The sequence below is a fragment of the Salvelinus alpinus genome, chromosome 1, assembly GCF_045679555.1.
Source record: "Salvelinus alpinus chromosome 1, SLU_Salpinus.1, whole genome shotgun sequence".
NCBI lineage: Eukaryota > Metazoa > Chordata > Actinopteri > Salmoniformes > Salmonidae > Salvelinus > Salvelinus alpinus.
The window spans coordinates 32,822,074-32,843,725 of NC_092086.1; the positions used below are offsets into that span (position 1 = coordinate 32,822,074).

The 21,652-nt window shown below is 48.7% G+C and overlaps 1 protein-coding gene across 1 annotated transcript; it reads right to left on the bottom strand.

Moving 5' to 3' along the window:
* Nucleotides 1–16,584: 16,584 nt before the first annotated feature.
* Nucleotides 16,585–17,499, bottom strand: LOC139559540 (uncharacterized). The gene is made up of 2 exons (XM_071375664.1): nucleotides 17,492–17,499; nucleotides 16,585–17,320 (listed from the first exon to the last, which is right to left on the bottom strand). The coding sequence occupies exons 1-2, from the start codon at nucleotides 17,497–17,499 to the stop codon at nucleotides 16,585–16,587; spliced, it is 744 nt and encodes a 247-aa protein (XP_071231765.1).
* Between the last annotated feature and the right edge of the window lie 4,153 nt (nucleotides 17,500–21,652).

Consider the following 21,652-nt stretch of genomic DNA (forward strand, 5'->3'; position numbering starts at 1 on the left):
CATGGAATGTACCAAACAACATAGAACACAAAACACCAGTGTTGCATACAGATGGAGTGACTTAATTTGATCACCCTGTTTCAGGATAACTTTCCTGGAAATGTTAAACGTGTAATGTATTTGAGGTTTAAAAAGGCTTCTGAAGTTTGTAATTTTCACTTTGAAATTTTAGACTTGATTTTCCCCAAAATGTTTCAACCCCTACAAAAATGTCCCTTAATTTAATCCACATAATAATTCACATTTCCTGTTGATGCACGATTAGCAAACTGGCTCAAATTAAGATCCTACATCTGTATAAAAAACCTAATCACATGGGACAGCTATAAAATCAGGGGCAATTTTAGAAAACTCTGATTTAAAGTGGCACTGTGATGAAGGAGACGATTCTAGAAAAGCACACGTCCTCATTCCTCAAAAAGCAATACAACATCCAGTTTATAGATGAAAACACATCCTGAATGGGAGTCGAAAAAAGCACTGTTTAACACACACCAGCATGACCCCTTTCTCTCTGACAGCCACTCTCTGCAAACAGAACAGATGCTTATTCATGACCATCATGTGCGACCAGAAAATAGCACTTGGAAATAAAGTGCCCTGCATAAAACCTCAACACAGAAACCTAGCCCATGAATACATGATGTTCATTTACAACATGCATCATTCTGGCCTCGGCACTGATATCTGTGCATCTTAAGGCTTGTGCATGTGACACTCAAGGTTTATTGCTCCGTCGTGGATTAATTCTGGATTATATCCTGGCAAGTGACACTTCATACAGTCTCTCCACCATAAGCCCCAGGAATCTTCTCTAGGAAGATCACTTATGGAATCTATTCCAGGTAACACGTTCTCTTGTATAGCTAATGTATGTCATGGTGACCCATGATTTGATGGGGGAAATATATACATGTATGTATTACAGTGGAGGCTGCTGAGGGAGGACGGCCCATAGTAAAGGCTGGAATGGAGCCAATGGACTGGTATCAACCATATGTAAACCACGTGTTTGATGTGGTTGATACCATTCCATTGAATCCATTCCAGCCATTATTATGAGCCGTCCTCCCCTCAGCAGCCTCCACTGATGGATGTATTAGGGTTGGGAATAGCCAGGGACCTCACGATACAATATTATCACGATACTTAGGTGACGATACAATATATATTGCGTGTCTCACGTTTCTCACGATGCATTGCGATTCAATACTGTGATTTTATTACGATTCCATGGTCTAAACATATTGCTCACCATATATCTGCTGCAGAGGGACAAGAAAGAGGCATGTGGAAAACCAGTTTTGATTAGTCATGGAAATAAAAGTGCTGAAAACAAATTGTCTATTTAAAAGAAGATGGAGAACATATTTTTGGTGCAGGTACAGTCAACCAGAGCAAAAATAACATTGCGATATTGTCAAAACGATACAATATATCGTCAAAAATAATAATTCCGATATGTAACTGTATCGATTTTTTCCTCCATCGCTAGTATGTAGTGTATGTGATTAAAAGGATCAATAAAATATGTGTTGAGTGTCTAAATGACATGCAAATGGGACACCAAGTTAAAATGCCCTCCTCCCTTCATTTAAAATAAGACAAAGGGAAGAAGTGATGGAAAGAATAAAGGACGGTAGGATGGAAAGAAAATAGGAAGTAAGGGAGGAAGGAAGGAAGAAATGAAGGAAGGAAGGCGGAAAGAAAGGAGAGAATGTAGGGAGAAAGGGCGAGAGCAATGATAGAAAGAAACTGAGCTCAGGATGAAGAGACAACCTTCCTCTCCACAGGGTGCCATCCACTCAGACAAAGTTTCTGTCCCTGACTTTCATTTGTCCTCATCATGTTAAACTATTCACGCTGTGAGAAAGCTCCTAGTCCCACCACTCCTGTGTCTGCACTTCCTGGATCCCTAGGTAGGAGAGCCCCCTGCAGGAGGCCATCCATCTCACCCTGACACCCATCTATCTTGTCCCTGTCAGTCTCTGTAGAGGAGGTAGGAGTGTCATACACGCCACGCTACATTAATCACCTCAACCTCCGAGACTTCTCGATCTCTCCCTGTTGACTCACCTGTCACATTATTAGACACATATACGTAAACGTACTTATACACACACACTGGTTTGCATGCATGCAGGTACACACACACACACAGACAGGTACACATACACACACAGACAGACACACACACCACCGTACCGACTGTACCTATGACAGTCAGTTCCTCTTTCTATAGACTCTCCAGTCACATCATACAATCCTTCACTATCGGCTCTCTATTCAATCTGCATGTCATTTGAAAGCGAGATACATAGTTATACAAGCCAGGATGAACAGTATTTTGTGTGTTGTGACAGACGATGTCTTCCTCTCGCTACAGCTGACAGTCAGAAAGCTCTCTCTCTCTCCATGGAACCAGAGAATTACGGAACAGTCCTAGTTCCACTGTTCTCATTTCTCTATTCCGATGATTCTGATGGAGAATTGGAACTCATTCCAGTTTATTCTAGTCAGTATTCCCCAATGGTGAGAGCCAAGTATCTGGTCCAATTTCCCACTGATTACTGCTGAAAATGGGAATACCCAAAGCACTTAGGATACAATTGATCATCAGCACCTCATACTGATTAGAGCTGTGGGCTGTTGTCACTGGAACATTCCCTTTAGGGGATGTCTCTGTGAAAACATGCTGGTGTAGTCAAAGGATGGAGCCTCTTTAGCATGTGCTATGTGTATCAAGACAGTTAGTCTAGATAGCCCTCCTCTGACCTCCTTTTCCTCTCTCATTCTACTGCTCACTCACTCCTTCTCTTCATCTATTCATTCTCTCTCTCTCTCTCTCTCTCTCTCTCTCTCTCTCTCTCTCTCTCTCTCTCTCTCTCTCTCTCTCTCTCTCTCTCTCTCTCTCTCTCTCTCTCTCTCTCTCTCTCTCTCTCTCTCTCTCTCTCTCTCTCTCTCTCTCACACACACACACACACACACACACACACACACACACACACACACACACACACACACACACACACACACACACACACATATATATATATGCCTGGGTTCCACACGAGACCTGATCCCATTTAGTGCTCCATATAGGGAACACAAGAGGAGGGGTGAGAGGAAAAGTAGTGAATGGGGGGGTGGGGTATATAATTAGGACTAGGTAGGTAATGGAGATGGGGAGGCCTGTATCAATTAAAGGGGGAGAAAGTGCATGTTCCTGGTTGCAAAACAGATGTACAATGCATTTGCCACAATGGTTGTGATACAACAGATATGTTTGGTAAGTTTGTCTGTACAAAATGCTTTACATAACCATTGTGTGGTGTACCAGCTACATGTAACTGCCAAAATAAAGGAAACGCTTGAGTAAATGAGGGATACAAATTGCATTGAAAGCAGGTGCTTCCACACAGTTCATTAAGCTATTAACATCCCATCATGCTTAGGGTCATGTATCCTGGGCAGGCCATTATTTTGGCTACCATGGGTATGCCCCCACAGGATGACAATGTCCCCATCAACAAGGCATGAGTGGTCACTGAATGGTTTGATGAGCATGAAAACGATGTAAACCATATGCCATGACTGTCTCAGTCACCAGATCTCAACCCAATTGAAAACTTATTTGAGATTATGAAGTGGAGCCTGAGACAGCATTTTCCACCACCATCAACAAAACAACAAATGTGGAATTTCTCAGGGAAGAATGGTGTCACATCTCTCCAATAGAGTTCCAGACACTTGTAGAATCTATGTAAAGGCACAGTGAAGCTGTTCTGGCTCGTGGGGCCCAACACCCTATTATGACACTTTATGTTGGTGTTTCCTTTATTATGACAGTTACCTGTACATGTGGGTCACATCACTAATAAGTTTGAGGTAACAGGTAGGTCACAGGTGTGTGGCTGGCTGTCTTGGCTGGCCCATTTCTACTTCTGAACATCACTAAAATAGACGCTGCAAGAATAGCCAAGAAACCTCCTTTTTATCTAATGTGTTTATCTAGGTTTGCTACTTGGACAGGAGTCACAAAGTCATGAAGTTACTCATGTTTGAGATCATGAGTACATTCCACATTCTGCAAAGTTGGCATCTTTCCTTACGTTTTTATTCTCTACGTTCTACTCACATCTCTCATAGACACACATCAAATATCCAGCCACGTCAAGAAAACACACTCAACTGATTATCAGTCTAAGTCCACCTGTATAATTCATGATTTATATCTGGGTTATTCAATAACACCCATCCCATTGGTTCTCCCTCGGTTGTCATGGAGACCCAGATGTGATTGACAGCTCCAATTAGTGGTTATGAAAACAGAGGGGGACAGAGAGGGAATAAGTGTCAGATCCCTGTCTCACTGGGTTCATTAGCTGCCATCATGATGAAGTGTTGTTCCTCTCCCTGAATGGGAATCAGAAGTGAGACTATCACTGTCAGGCCCCATGTACTGTACGACTAATGGGGACAGAAGGTTATTCTGACCATGTCATCTGGATTAGACAAACTCTGGGTCATAGTTATTGACAAGGAACCAGACTATTTGTCATGCAGCTCAGTTTTGTCATGCAGTTCAGTACCCTTGAATGAGTAGGTACAAACCTACTCATTCAAGGGTTTTTCTTTATTTTTTCCATTTCTACATTGTAGAATAATAGTGACATCAACACTATGAAAAAACACATATGGAATCATGTAGTAACAAAAAAGTGTTAAACAAATCAAATTATACTTTATATTAGAGATTCTTCAAAGTAGCCACTCTTTGCATTGATGACAGCTTTGCACACTATTGGCATTTTCTCAACCAGCTTCACCTGGAATGCTTTTCCAACAGTCTTGAAGGAGTTCTCGCATGTGCTGATCACTTGTTGGCTGCTTTTCCTTCACTCTGCGGTCCAATTCATCCCAAACCATTTCAATTGGGTTGAGGTCAGGTGATTGTGGAGACCAGGTCATCTGATGCCGCCCTCTATCACTCTCCTTCTTGGTCAAATAGTCCTTACACAGCCTGGAAGTGTGTTAGGTCATTGCTCTGTTGAAAAACAAATGATAGTCCCACTAAGAGCAAACCAGATGGGATGGCGTATCGCTGCAGAATGCTGTGGTAACCATGCTGGTTAAGTGTGCCTTGAATTCTAAATAAAGCATTGACAGTGTCACCAGCAAAGCACCCCCACACCATCACACCTCCTCCTCCATGCTTCACCGTGGGAACCACACATGCAGAGACCATCCGTTCACCTACTCTGCGTCTCACAAAGACACGCGGTTCTAACCAAAAATCTCACATTTGGACTAATCAGACCAAAGGACAGATTTCCAGTGGTTTAATGTCAGGAGGTAAGTAGCCTAGTGGTTAGAGCATTGGGCCAGTAACTGAAAGGTTGCTGGATCGAATCCCTGCGCTGACAAGGTAAAAATCTGTCATTCTGAACAAGGCAGTTAACCTACTGTTCCCCCGGTAGGCCATCATTGTAAATAAGAATATGTTTGTAACTGACTTGCATAGTTAAAATACATGTAAAAAAATGATGTCCAATGCTGATGTTCCTTGGCCCAAGCAAGTCTCTTCTTCATATTGGAGTCCTTTAGTAGTGGTTTCTTTGCAGCAATTCTACTATGAACACCTGATTCACGGAGTCTCCTCTGAACAGTTGATGTTTGTTACTTGAACTTGTGAAGCATCTTTGGACTGCAATTTATGAGGCTGGTAACTCTAATGAACTTACTGCAGCAGAGGTAACTCAGGGTCTTCCTTTACTGTGGCGGTCCTCATGAAAGCCAGTTTCATCATAGCGCTTGATGGTTTTTGCGACTGCACTTGACGAAACTTTCAAAGTTCTTGAAATTTTCCAGATTGACTGACCTTCATGTCTTAAAGTACTGATGGACTGTCGTTTCTCTTTGCTTATTTGAGCTGTTCTTGCCATTATATGGACTTGGTATTTTACCAAATAGGGCTATCCTCTGTATACCAGCCCTACCTTGTCACAACACAGCCCAGTAAAAGCCCAGTAAAAGTTGACACAATTCAGACAATTAGATGAAGATATGTTGATTAAAAGGTTGGTTAAGTGATTCATTAAGAAAACGTTGTGGAGCAAACAGGACGGGCGGTAAAAAAACATTGAGAAAAAGTCAACAAGACTGCCAGTGCACTGGATGTTCTTCCTACCTCCCTCCTCCCTATACCTCCTCTGTTAGGTGAGCAGCCCAAGGACATCTCTGAGAATGGCAGTATGAAGTCTGTAAACACGTTCAACAGTACAGCAGAGAGGTCATGCATTGCACTCGGCTGTTCAGAGATGCTTCTCATTCACAATAGCTGTATATAGAGCACAGTCACTTGAACATTGTACAATCTCTCCGTAGCACTGTTTCCAACAAGTTTCACTTATCCCCTCATCTCCTTCAGTTAGAGCGCTGACAGACATACAGAGTGTCTCTACGTGGTGTTTACTTCTGTACACGCACGCACACGCACTTTAACACAGACACACACACACACACACACACACACAGACATCACACAGCACATTTCCCCAGGCCGCTACGCTGCAGCGATTTAATGTCTGGATGACGTTCTTTTCAATAGAATGATAACAGAAAAGTGATAGAGAAACACATAGATAGAATGTGAGAAGAAGCAGAGACAAAGAGGGAAAAAGTGAGGAAAACAGAGAGATGGAAGGAAAACTAATGAGAAATAAAACACAGAAAAGGGAGAGGAAAAACTGAAAGAGGACAGAGAGAAAGAGAGAAAGGTGTACGTGGGGATATAGTTCTGTTCTAAACTAAATGTTAGCGAGGAGACATGTCTGGAGGCCACAGCAGCGTTGTGGAGGAATGATCTCAGTGCTACAGCCTCAGAGGACAGCAGCCAACAGCAGCTGGAAAGGTTAACACACAGCGGTCAGAGGATGATGTGAACCATGAACCACAAAACAAACCCCGCCGGTCAAGTTGACGGGCAACGAACACAGAAAGCCGCTCTGAGCGCTGAGCCCAACGTGACCTCATCAGGTCCTCTGACAGGTTGGGATGAACTGGGTCGCCGTGGTAATAGCTATGATGATGCAGACGGACAGGGTTAGAGTGTGCGACCTCGGAGACCGGTTGTGAGTATGAGTCTGGAAGGATGTGGCCAATAGCTGACTCTAATATACACACAATGGCAGTGCAATGCTTGTAAAATATGCAAACACAACTGTACACACACAAATATAAACATCTGTTAGGTCAAAAGCTACGCTATCGCACAGGTACACCCCAACAGCTGTTCCAGAAGTCCAGCGACGCCTGTCAGAACCCTACAGGGGCTACTGAGACTCCTGATGCCTGCAGTATACAACTCTCCTAGAAAGGAGGGTGTGTGTGTGTGTTAGAGGACCTTAGAGAAATGTTCTGGACGAAGTGAGAGTATTTGTTTCACAGTTATCTGACTGTTTTCATCACAAACCAGAGAAGCTGCTCTCTCTGGAGACATGGGTTAAACACTGAGCTTTTGTTGAGCTCTACTACCACTCAGCTCTCTGAGTCTACACACTCCTTCTCTCCCTCCCTTCCACCCCATCACTCTCATCTTCTTTCTCACTATGTATCCCTCCCGCCCTCCCTCTCCTGTCTCCCTCCCTCCATCTCTTCTCCTGCCTCCCTTCCTCTCCTGTCTCCCTCCCTCCATCTCCCCTCCCTCCCTCCCTCCCTCCCTCCCTCCCTCCCTCCCTCCCTCCATCCATCTCCTGTCCTGTCCTGTCCTGTCCTCTCCTCTCCTCTCCTCTCCTCTCCTCTCCTCTCCTCTCCTCTCCTCTCCTCTCCTCTCCTCTCCTCTCCTCTCCTCTCCTCTCCTCTCCTCTCTCCCTCCCTCCCTCCATCTCCTCTCCCTCCCTCCATCTCCTCTCCCTCCCTCACTCCATCTCCTGTCTCCCTCTCTCCTCTCGCTCCCTCCACCTCTCCTCTCCTCTCCTCTCCTCTCCTCTCCTCTCCTCTCCTCTCCTCTCCTCTCCTCTCCTCTCCTCTCCTCTCCTCTCCATCCTGTCTCCCTCCATCTCCTGTCTCCCTCCCTCCCTCCCTCCCTCCATCTCCTCTCCCTCCCTCCCTCCCTCCCTCCATCTCCTGTCTCCCTCTCTCCTCTCGCTCCCTCCACCTCTCCTCTCCTCTCCTCTCCTCTCCTCTCCTCTCCTCTCCTCTCCTCTCCTCTCCTCTCCTCTCCTCTCCTCTCCATCCTGTCTCCCTCCATCTCCTGTCTCCCTCCCTCCCTCCCTCCCTCCCTCCCTCCCTCCCTCCCTCCCTCTCTCTCCCCTTTTAGTCCTTTCTCCACCTTTCCTGAGTGGGTGTGTACATGCACGTCTGTACATGTCTATGCGTGCCATGTGTATGCACGTGCTCGTACTTATGCTTGTGTGTGTGTGTTGCATATTTGACACAGACATGAGAGGAAGATGTTTTCACGTCGTCCCGATGGGGACAGCAACATGCTGAAAGCACTGGTAAAAGAAAACACTGGTCAACAACCTATGGATTATAGATCTGTCTTCCTAGCACTGTAGCTTTTCATCAAACAGGAAATGATGCATCCTGCATTAATGTATGTACATGCAGAGATGGTTATGTCATGTCCTGTTAGACAGACCAACTAAGACATATCAGTGTGTTGGGGAATACGAGTGTCAGACGAATAGTCTGTTCTGTGTGTGGGCACACACACATGCATACAGTAACACCCATGCACACACACACATACATGTGTACGCGCAAGCAACCGCAAGCACACACAAACACATACATGTGTACGCGCAAGCAACCGCAAGCACACACACACACACACACACACACACACAGTTAAGGAAAGATAAAGGATTGAGTTCTATTAAAGGCCGATTCAGCGATTTGACTCTGTCTTCATTACATAGCCTTGAGCTTTTATCTAGCTGTACATTCGTTTCAATGGTAGTCTCTATGTGAAAATGGAGAATATGATGGAGAGATGAGGAGAGAAAAATGGCACAGAGAAAGACATCAGCAGATACTGTATAGGACACCATCACTGTTTGACCATGTCTACTTCCTTTTTATTCTCTCTATCTATCCTTCCTGTCCTCCCTCCCTCCGCGGCTCGGCTGTTCATTCAGTATGGTGAGTCAGAGTACTTTAATAACTACCTCAGTCTGTTTAGATCTATGTCATCTGTTCATATAGGTGTACCTCCTAATGCTGGCTCACTGACTGACTGACACACACACACACACACACACACACACACACACACACACACACACACACACACACACACACACACACACACACACACACACACACACACACAGTCTTGTATAACTAACCTTGTGGGGAAACACAATTCAGTCCCATTCAAAATACTATTTTCCATAACACCTAAACCTAACCCTAACCCTACCCTAACCTTAACCAAAAAATCTAACCTTAACACTAACCCTATATCCTAACCCTAAAACTAACCCTAGCTTCTAACCCTAACCCTAATTCTAACCTTAACATGAATTCTAACCTTAACCCTAAACCCCCTAGAAAAAGCATTTGACCTTGTGGGGACTAAGAAAATGTCCCCAGTTGGTCGAATTTGTGTTTGTTTACCATTCTGGTACCTACAAGTATAGTTAAACATATCCAAACACACACACACACTCTCTGTCTCTCTCCTCTGTCTGAACGCCTGACATCCACGGCTGCCCAAGCGTGACATCATATCCATATCCTGCAGGAAGAGGAAGTGATGCGATAAAGCATGACACTGCAGAGTCCTGGAGGTCCGGGGCCAAATGGAGCGACTGACCAACCCTCTTATCTCCCAGTCCAGATGGCTTGACCAAATACCTGCCAGGGGCAAGGGATGGAGGCTGGGGAGTAGGGGGATAGGGGCTGGGGAATAGAGAGCCAGGGACAGGGGATGGAGGCTGGGGAGCAGGGGGATAGGGGCTGGGGAATAGAGAGCCAGGGACAGGAGGTGGAGGCTGGGGAGCAGGGTGATAGGGGCTGGGGAATAGAGAGCCAGGGACAGGGGATGGAGGCTGGGGAGCAGGGTGATAGGGGCTGGGGAATAGAGAGCCAGGGACAGGAGGTGGAGGCTGGGGAGCAGGGGGATAGGGGCTGGGGATGAGAGAGCCAGGGACAGGAGGTGGAGGCTGGGGAACAGGGGGATAGAGGCTGGGGAATAGAGAGCCAGGGACAGGGGATGGAGGCTGGGGAGCAGGGGGATAGGGGCTGGGGAATAGAGAGCCAGGGACAGGGGATGTAGGCTGGGGAGCAGGGGGATAGGGGCTGGGTAATAGAGAGCCAGGGACAGGGGATGGAGGCTGGGGAGCAGGGGGATAGGGGCTGGGGAATAGAGGCCAGGGACAGGAGGTGGAGGCTGGGGAGCAGGGGGATAGGGGCTGGGGAATAGAGAGCCAGGGACAGGGGATGGAGGCTGGGGAGCAGGGGGATAGGGGCTGGGGAATAGAGAGCCAGGGACAGGGGATGGAGGCTGGGGAGCAGGGGGATAGGGGCTGGGGAATAGAGAGCCAGGGACAGGAGGTGGAGGCTGGGGAGCAGGGGGATAGGGGCTGGGGAATAGAGAGCCAGGGACAGGAGGTGGAGGCTGGGGAGCAGGGGGATAGAGGCTGGGGAATAGAGAGCCAGGGACAGGAGGTGGAGGCTGGGGAACAGGGGGATAGGGGCTGGGGAATAGAGAGCCAGGGACAGGAGGTGGAGGCTGGGGAGCAGGGGGATAGAGGCTGGGGAATAGAGAGCCAGGGGCAGGAGGTGGAGGCTGGGGAGCAGGGTGGATAGGGGCTGGGGAATAGAGAGCCAGGGACAGGAGGTGGAGGCTGGGGAGCAGGGGGATAGGGGCTGGGGAATAGAGAGCCAGGGACAGGGGATGGAGGCTGGGGAGCAGGGGGATAGAGGCTGGGGAATAGAGAGCCAGGGACAGGGGATGGAGGCTGGGGAGCAGGGGGATAGGGGCTGGGGAATAGAGAGCCAGGGACAGGAGGTGGAGGCTGGGGAGCAGGGGGATAGAGGCTGGGGAATAGAGAGCCAGGGGCAGGAGGTGGAGGCTGGGGAGCAGGGGGATAGGGGCTGGGGAATAGAGAGCCAGGGACAGGAGGTGGAGGCTGGGGAGCAGGGGGATAGGGGCTGGGGAATAGAGAGCCAGGGACAGGAGGTGGAGGCTGGGGAGCAGGGGGATAGAGGCTGGGGAATAGAGAGCCAGGGACAGGAGGTGGAGGCTGGGGAACAGGGGGATAGGGGCTGGGGAATAGAGAGCCAGGGACAGGAGGTGGAGGCTGGGGAGCAGGGGGATAGAGGCTGGGGAATAGAGAGCCAGGGGCAGGAGGTGGAGGCTGGGGAGCAGGGGGATAGGGGCTGGGGAATAGGGAGCCAGGGACAGGAGGTGGAGGCTGGGGAGCAGGGGGATAGGGGCTGGGGAATAGAGAGCCAGGGACAGGGGATGGAGGCTGGGGAGCAGGGGGATAGAGGCTGGGGAATAGAGAGCCAGGGACAGGGGATGGAGGCTGGGGAGCAGGGGGATAAGGGCTGGGGAATAGAGAGCCAGGGACAGGAGGTGGAGGCTGGGGAGCAGGGGGATAGGGGCTGGGGAATAGAGAGCCAGGGACAGGAGGTGGAGGCTGGGGAGCAGGGGGATAGGGGCTGGGGAATAGAGAGCCAGGGACAGGAGGTGGAGGCTGGGGAGCAGGGGGATAGGGGCTGGGGGATAGAGAGCCAGGGACAGGAGGTGGAGGCTGGGGAGCAGGGGGATAGGGGCTGGGGAATAGAGAGCCAGGGGCAGGAGGTGGAGGCTGGGGAACAGGGGGATAGAGGCTGGGGAAGAGAGAGCCAGGGACAGGGGATGGAGGCTGGGGAGCAGGGGGATAGAGGCTGGGGAATAGAGAGCCAGGGGCAGGAGGTGGAGGCTGGGGAACAGGGGGATAGAGGCTGGGGAAGAGAGAGCCAGGGACAGGGGATGGAGGCTGGGGAGCAGGGGGATAGGGGCTGGGGAATAGAGAGCCAGGGACAGGAGGTGGAGGCTGGGGAGCAGGGGGATAGGGGCTGGGGAATAGAGAGCCAGGGACAGGAGGTGGAGGCTGGGGAGCAGGGGGATAGGGGCTGGGGAAGAGAGAGCCAGGGGCAGGAGGTGGAGGCTGGGGAGCAGGGGGATAGGGGCTGGGGAATAGAGAGCCAGGGACAGGAGGTGGAGGCTGGGGAGCAGGGGGATAGGGGCTGGGGAAGAGAGAGCCAGGGACAGGAGGTGGAGGCTGGGGAGCAGGGGGATAGGGGCTGGGGAATAGAGAGCCAGGGACAGTACTTATGCTGCAAAAGTTTTTGTGTCGGGGGGCTAGGGTCAGTCTGTTAGATCTGGAGTATTTCTCCTGTCTTATCCGGTGTCCTGTGTGAATTTGAGTATGCTCCCTCTAATTCTCTCTGTCTCTCTTTCTCTCTTCTCTCAGAGGACATGAGCCCTAGGACCATGCCTCAAGACTACCTGGCCTGATGACTCCTTGCTGTCCCCAGTCCACCTGGTCATGCTGCTGCTCCAGTTTCAACTGTTCTGCCTGCGGCTATGGAACACTGACCTGTTCACCTGACGTGCTACCTTGTCCTAGACCTGCTGTTTTCGACTCTCTCTCTACCGCACCTGCTGTCTCAAACTCTGAATGATCGGCTATGAAAAGCCAACTGACATTTACTCCTGAGGTGCTGACCTGTTGCACCCTCTACAACCACTGTGATTATTATTATTTGACCCTGCTGGTCATCTATGAACGTCTGAACATCTTGGCCATGTACTGATATAATCTCCACTGGCACAGCCAGAAGAGGACTGGCCACCCCTCAGAGCCTGGTTCCTCTCTAGGTTTCTTCCTAGATTCCTGCCTTTCTAGGGAGTTTTTCCTAGCCACCATGCTTCTACATCTGCATTTCTTGCTGTTTGGGGTTTTAGGGTGGGTTTCTGTATAGCACTTAGTGACATCTGCTGATGTAAAAAGAGCTTTATAAATACATTTGATTGATTGATTGAATGATTTGGATAGGGACTGGGGAATAGAGAGCCAGGGACAGGGGATGGAGGCTGGGGAACAGGGGGATGGGGAGAAACAGAGGAATGGTGTCTCTACATTGATGATGGGGGACAGGGAGGAATGGTGTCTCTACACTAATGATGGGGGACAGGGAGGAATGGTGTCCCTACACTGATGATGGGGAACAAGGAGGAGTGGTGTCTCTACACTGATGATGGGGGACAGGGAGGAATGGTGTCCCTACATTGATGATGGGGGACAGGGAGGAATGGTGTCTCTAAACTAATGATGGGGGACAGGGAGGAATGGTGTCTCTACACTGATGATGGGGGACAGGGAGGAATGGTGTCTCTACACTGATGATGGGGGACAGGGAGGAATGGTGTCTCTACACTAATGATGGGGGACAGGGAGGAATGGTGTCTCTACACTGATGATGGGGGACAGGGAGGAATGGTGTCTCTACACTGATGATGGGGGACAGGGAGGAATGGTGTCTCCTAACACCTGAATGATGGGGGACAGGGAGGAATGGTGTCTCTACACTGATGATGGGGGACAGGGAGGAATGGTGTCTCTACACTAATGATGGGGGACAGGGAGGAATGGTGTCTCTACACTAATGATGGGGGACAGGGAGGAATGGTGTCTCTACACTGATGATGGGGGACAGGGAGGAATGGTGTCTCTACACTGATGATGGGGGACAGGGAGGAATGGTGTCCCTACACTGATGATGGGGGACAGGGAGGAATGGTGTCTCTACACTAATGATGGGGGACAGGGAGGAATGGTGTCTCTACACTAATGATGGGGGACAGGGAGGAATGGTGTCTCTACACTGATGATGGGGGACAGGGAGGAATGGTGTCCCTACACTGATGATGGGGGACAGGGAGGAATGGTGTCTCTACACTGATGATGGGGGACAGGGAGGAATGGTGTCTCTACACTGATGATGGGGGACAGGGAGGAATGGTGTCTCTACACTGATGATGGGGGACAGGGAGGAATGGTGTCTCTACACTAATGATGGGGGACAGGGAGGAATGGTGTCTCTACACTAATGATGGGGGACAGGGAGGAATGGTGTCTCTACACTAATGATGGGGGACAGGGAGGAATGGTGTCTCTACACTAATGATGGGGGACAGGGAGGAATGGTGTCTCTACACTGATGATGGGGGACAGGGAGGAATGGTGTCCCTACACTGATGATGGGGGACAGGGAGGAATGGTGTCCCTACACTGATGATGGGGGACAGGGAGGAATGGTGTCTCTACACTGATGATGGGGGACAGGGAGGAATGGTGTCTCTACACTGATGATGGGGGACAGGGAGGAATGGTGTCTCTACACTGATGATGGGGGACAGGGAGGAATGGTGTCTCTACACTGATGATGGGGGACAGGGAGGAATGGTGTCCCTACACTGATGATGGGGGACAGGGAGGAATGGTGTCCCTACACTGATGATGGGGGACAGGGAGGAATGGTGTCTCTACACTAATGATGGGGGACAGGGAGGAATGGTGTCCCTACACTGATGATGGAGGACAGGGAGGAATGGTGTCCCTACACTGATGATGGGGGACAGGGAGGAATGGTGTCCCTACACTGATGATGGGGGACAGGGAGGAATGGTGTCTCTACACTGATGATGGGGGACAGGGAGGAATGGTGTCTCTACACTGATGATGGGGGACAGGGAGGAATGGTGTCTCTACACTAATGATGGGGGACAGGGAGGAATGGTGTCTCTACACTGATGATGGAGGACAGGGAGGAATGGTGTCTCTACACTGATGATGGGGGGCAGGGAGGAATGGTGTCTCTACACTAATGATGGGGGACAGGGAGGAATGGTGTCCCTACACTGATGATGGGGGACAGGGAGGAATGGTGTCTCTACACTGATGATGGGGGACAGGGAGGAATGGTGTCTCTACACTAATGATGGGGGACAGGGAGGAATTGTGTCCCTACACTGATGATGGGGGACAGGGAGGAATGGTGTCTCTACACTAATGATGGGGGACAGGGAGGAATGGTGTCTCTACACTAATGATGGGGGACAGGGAGGAATGGTGTCCCTACACTGATGATGGGGGACAGGGAGGAATGGTGTCCCTACACTGATGATGGGGGACAGGGAGGAATGGTGTCCCTACACTGATGATGGGGGACAGGGAGGAATGGTGTCTCTACACTGATGATGGGGGACAGGGAGGAATGGTGTCTCTACACTGATGATGGGGGACAGGGAGGAATGGTGTCTCTACACTGATGATGGGGGACAGGGAGGAGTGGTGTCTCTACACTAATGATGGGGGACAGGGAGGAATGGTGTCTCTACACTGATGATGGGGGACAGGGAGGAGTGGTGTCCCTACACTGATGATGGGGGACAGGGAGGAATGGTGTCTCTACACTGATGATGGGGGACAGGGAGGAATGGTGTCTCTACACTAATGATGGGGGACAGGGAGGAATGGTGTCTCTACACTGATGATGGGGGACAGGGAGGAATGGTGTCTCTACACTGATGATGGGGGACAGGGAGGAATGGTGTCCCTACACTGATGATGGGGGACAGGGAGGAATGGTGTCTCTACACTGATGATGGGGGACAGGGAGGAATGGTGTCTCTACACTAATGATGGGGGACAGGGAGGAATGGTGTCTCTACACTAATGATGGGGGACAGGGAGGAATGGTGTCTCTACACTAATGATGGGAGGACAGGGAGGAATGGTGTCTCTACACTGATGATGGGGGACAGGGAGGAATGGTGTCCCTACACTGATGATGGGGGACAGGGAGGAATGGTGTCTCTACACTAATGATGGGGGACAGGGAGGAATGGTGTCTCTACACTGATGATGGGGAACAGGGAGGAATGGTGTCTCTACATTGATGATGGGGGACAGGGAGGAATGGTGTCCCTACACTGATGATGGGGGACAGGGAGGAATGGTGTCTCTACACTAATGATGGGGGACAGGGAGGAATGGTGTCTCTACACTGATGATGGGGGACAGGGAGGAATGGTGTCCCTACACTGATGATGGGGGACAGGGAGGAATGGTGTCTCTACATTGATGATGGGGGACAGGGAGGAATGGTGTCCCTACACTGATGATGGGGGACAGGGAGGAATGGTGTCTCTACACTGCTGATGGGGGACAGGGAGGAATGGTGTCTCTACACTGATGATGGGGGACAGGGAGGAATGGTGTCTCTACACTGATGATGGGGGACAGGGAGGAATGGTGTCTCTACACTAATGATGGGGGACAGGGAGGAATGGTGTCTCTACACTAATGATGGGGGACAGGGAGGAATGGTGTCTCTACACTAATGATGGGGGACAGGGAGGAATGGTGTCTCTACACTGCATGATAGGATCGCTATCATGAATACATTATTTAAATGCATAGCGGTGTTAGTAAAATGTGTTAGTAGCAAAAAAGTGAAGATAGAGCAAACATTTGAACGACATGCTATTTCTATGCAGTGCTCTGGTCATGGAGGAGATCAAGGAGCAACGGATGGGGCCAGTGTCTGGGTTAAAGCCAAATGCTGGGTGAGGTCCCACAGGCCCAGGGGCTGGATGATGGTTGAAGACTGGGGGCTGTGTAAGAGCCAGGGGCTGGATGATGGTTGAAGACCGGGGGCTGTGTAAGAGCCAGGGGCTGGATGATGGTTGAAGACTGGGTAAGAGCCAGGGGCTGGATGATGGTTGAAGATTGGGGGCTGGGTAAGAGCCAGGGGCTGGATGATGGTTGAAGACTGGGGGCTGGGTAAGAGCCAGGGGCTGGATGATGGTTGAAGACTGGGGGCTGGGTAAGAGCCAGGGGCTGGATGATGGTTGAAGACTGGGGGCTGGGTAAGAGCCAGGGGCTGGATGATGGTTGAAGACTGGGGGCTGGGTAAGATCCAGGGGCTGGATGATGGTTGAAGACTGGGGGCTGGGTAAGAGCCAGGGGCTGGATGATGGTTGAAGACTGGGGGCTGGGTAAGAGCCAGGGGCTGGATGATGGTTGAAGACTGGGGGCTGGGTAAGAGCCAGGGGCTGGATGATGGTTGAAGACTGGGGGCTGGGTAAGATGCCAGGGGCTGGATGATGGTTGAAGACTGGGGGCTGGGTAAGAGCCAGGGGCTGGATGATGGTTGAAGACTGGGGGCTGGGTAAGAGCCGGGGGCTGGATGATGGTTGAAGACTGGGGGCTGGGTAAGAGCCAGGGGCTGGATGATGGTTGAAGACTTGGGGCTGTGTAAGAGCCAGGGGCTGGATGAATGTTGAAGACTGGGGGCTGGGTAAGAGCCAGGGGCTGGATGATGGAGGCCACTACCGTGTTAGGGCCAGGGACTAGCAGCTCAACAAGATCTCAAAGTTTCACTTTGAAATTCGACGTATTATGTATGAACGTCTATTTCTGACGCATTCATTCTGCGAGGTTACAGGGTTAATTTCTCGTGGTTACAGGGTTAATTTCTCGTGGTTAGAGGGTTCATTTCTCGTGGTTACAGGGTTAATTTCTCATGGTTACAGGGTTAATTTCTCGTGGTTACAGGGTTAATTTCTCATGGTTAGCGGGTTCATTTCTCGTGGTTACAGGGTTAATTTCTCATGGTTACAGGGTTAATTTCTCGTGGTTACAGGGTTAATTTCTCATGGTTAGCGGGTTCATTTCTCGTGGTTACAGGGTTAATTTCTCATGGTTAGCGGGTTCATTTCTCGTGGTTACAGGGTTAATTTCTCATGGTTACAGGGTTAATTTCTCGTGGTTACAGGGTTAATTTCTCATGGTTAGCGGGTTAATTTCTCATGGTTAGCGGGTTCATTTCTCGTGGTTACAGGGTTAATTTCTCGTGGTTACAGGGTTAATTTCTCGTGGTTACAGGGTTAATTTCTCATGGTTACAGGGTTAATTTCTCGTGGTTACAGGGTTAATATCTCGTGGTTACAGGGTTAATATCTCGTGGTTACAGGGTTAATATCTCGTGGTTACAGGGTTAATTTCTCATGGTTACAGGGTTAATTTCTCGTGGTTACAGGGTTAATTTCTCATGGTTAGCGGGTTAAAACAGAAACAACTCAAACGGTTAAGTGTAGGCATTAATTCAGAGTGGTTAAGGTTAGGGCTATGGTTTGGTGAAGGCTTAAAACAAAATATTTAAAAACAACGTGCTGTTTCCATCCAGTGTGAACTGCCATGGTGCAATGGTCAGAGCAGCAGACTGCTTCCCCTCCGACCATCACGGGTTCGCGGCAGAGCTCAGCAATAGTTTTTATTGTTGTGTTGTGAGCACAGAGGAAGGCATATATCCACGTTCTCAGGACCTTTTCAAACGTCCAGAATGGTTGTCTATTTCTAGTGACCAGCCTGAGCAGCTAGCCACTTTGGCTGGACAACCTGCTCTTCAGGGGGATAACCAGCCTCTGGAACGAACATGGTGTTCTGACTAAATCTGGAACTTAGTTTGCTGGTACTTTATAAGACTAGAACGGAACTATATTTACTGTACTTCTGTGTGCATGGAGTATATAGAGCCAAATGACTGAATAACCAAGGGTCATCTGACCATCAGAGAAATTTCTATGGCGTGAATAAGGCTCGTCATTTATTTTCAGGCTCGTCAACCTCAGGGCTTAGGTCAGATAGACAGAGAGAGAACACACACACACGAACTCTCACACACACATGAACATAGGCATATGCAAATGCACGCACTCACCTCCACACACACACACACACACACACACACACACACACACACACACACACACACACACACACACACACACACACACACACACACACACACACACACACACACACACACACACACACACACACACACACACACACACAGTCTAGACATAGTATAATCCAGAATCCCCTGTGGACCCCTATTCAACCCTAGAGTCCCTGCTACTAAACTCAAGTACCGTAGAATGACAGTGTACTATAGAGAAATCCCCTGTGGGCTCGGCACAACCTCGACCTAGTCACAGGGTCAAGTAAAACAGCAAACAAGATACCAACTGTTCAGAGTGAGGGGGAGAGTAGCAGACAGAACATCAAGGTAGTGGTAAATACCCTGTAGCCCCAGACTGAGACTTCTCCTGGAACTGAACCCACGAGCTGTGTTCTGATTAGCTAGCACCTGTTCACTCACTCACCCTCATGGATTTAAAGGTATTTGGTCGAAGTATGGGTTAAAGATGGGTTTCCACCTCAATTCTTACGCTAGTCCATTCCTCTTAGATCCATGAGTGGGACTGAATCAACCCAAATCAAATTCAATTTAAACTTTATTTAAAGTGGATTTTCAATTCCAAGACACTTGTGGATTAGGACAGGAAATAAGGTCATATCCCTCCCATCATGTGATTCACTGTTCTCTGAGGGCCGTAGAGGACGACGCTGTGTGACCCAGATCCCATTAGTACACACACATACACACACATACACACACATGAACAAAAAGAGCTTTATACGTTACCGACAGTTGCTGCTGTATCAACACATCTCTCTTCCCTCCTCCTATGCTGTCATAGCAACGATATATAGGTGTCGGGAAATGTTGACAGCACAATCTGTCCTCAGCACAGAAGAATGGGATGAACAGAGTGATGCATAAAACATGGAGAGGAGAGAGAGAGAGAGATAGACAGAGAGAAGGGAGGAACAGAATGAATTATGACTTAGTCAATGATGATCAATGCCTGTTAACACCAATGCCTATGAGGAGGCACTCCCTACTTTGTGAAACACTACAGTCCACAATCTCACTGTAACACTGCATATCATATTATACAGCACAGTGAGTCTAACAGGACTTGGTTATCTACAGTATAATCATGTTATAATTCCAGTATTTTTCCCCTGATGAAGATACATCTGCTCAGGCACAATCATATCTCTCTCCTGTCTTGAATCATGAAGTTGATATTTTTTGGCACAGTGGATGATATGGGAAAAAAACAGGCTCTCGTTTCTCAGTTCCCCTTCTTCTTCCCATGAGCACCTGAGATGGGATGTGCCGTCTGGAGTGGCATGCCAAGAGCCATATAAATACTAGAGGTGTGTGTGTGTGTGCGTGCGTGTGTGCGTACCTGCATCTGTGCATGTGCCGTGCTGTCATGGGTGTGTGTGCATTATGCGCCTGTGTGCCAGGGTCGTCCCCCAAAGTAGAACTTCTGCACCAAAATTTTATTTAAAAGCCTGTTATATTTACTTAATGAAGTCTCCTTTAATATAGATGGAGAACTCAATCAATCTGGTTTTTAATATGAATAAAGGGTTGCTAAAGTGCCAAAATTCAGCATTTTGACATGTCCCTCTGTCAAATCAAATCAAACCAAGCTTGATTTATATAGCCCATTTCAGACAAGAATGCAACACAATGCGCTTCACAAGAAAAAACATACACAAAAAAACAATGAAAATAAAATGTGAAAAATGTACTGCACAACAAACATCAGAGGATAAAAGTCCCCTGAGGTAAAGCAGAGCTAAAAATGTCTGTTTTAACATCTCTTTTAAATAAACTCAGCAAAAAAAGAAACGTCCTCTCACTGTCAACTGCATTTATATACAGCAAACTTAACATGTGTAAATATTTGAATTAACATAATGTTACGTTCCCCAGTGTCTATGTTGTGGTTTGTAATTGTTACTGATGCTTTACCCTGGTCTCCTGAAACGTATTGTGGCTCGCATGTCATATTACAGGGAATAGAGACAAAAACAGTACCTGTACCATTACACTGCGTCCACTTAGTGTCAGACTTGGTACCAGGACGTTTCTGTGTTGGTGTAGTGTCTACACTGACAGTAAAAGGAGTCACATTGCTACTAGGGAATGATATTGCTGGTGGTAACATTACTCCTGTGTTAGAGGTAGTAGACAACCCAGAAATCAGAACTACAGATGATAAATTGGTTCAAGCATTTCCCCATGTTTTTCCTGCTTGTGTGTTAACAAGGTCACAATTGCGATTTCGCTATCCTATTGATAAACAGTTTTCCCAATGTGTTTCAGGACGTTCCAAGACGCACGTCCATCTTGGAACATGAGGTGGATGTGAGGAACGCTGCTCCTATACGTCAGCATCCATACCGGGTTAATGCAAAGAAAAGGGAGGTAATGAAAAGTGAGGTAGCTTATTTATTACAGAATGACATGGCACAACCCAGTAACAGCTCCTGGAGTTGCCCGTGTATTCTTGTTCCTGACGGTACGTCCCGCTTATGTATGGACTATTGTCGCGTAAATGCAGTTACAAAGTCTGATAATTTTCCTCTACCTCGCTTAGATGACTGCATTGATAGAATTGGCTCTGCTGCTTACGTAAGTAAGTTAGATTTGTTAAAAGGTTATTGGCAGGTGCCTCTGACCTCTCGAGCTTCAGCCATCTCAGCTTTCGTTACACCTGATAACTTCATACAATACACTGTGATGCGCTTTGGAATGTGTAATGCACCTGCTACTTTTCAGCGCCTAGTTAACATTGTGTTTGTGGATGTGCCAAATTGTACTGCTTACCTTGACGATGTGGTGAGTCATTCATCTCCTTGGTCTGATCATCTCG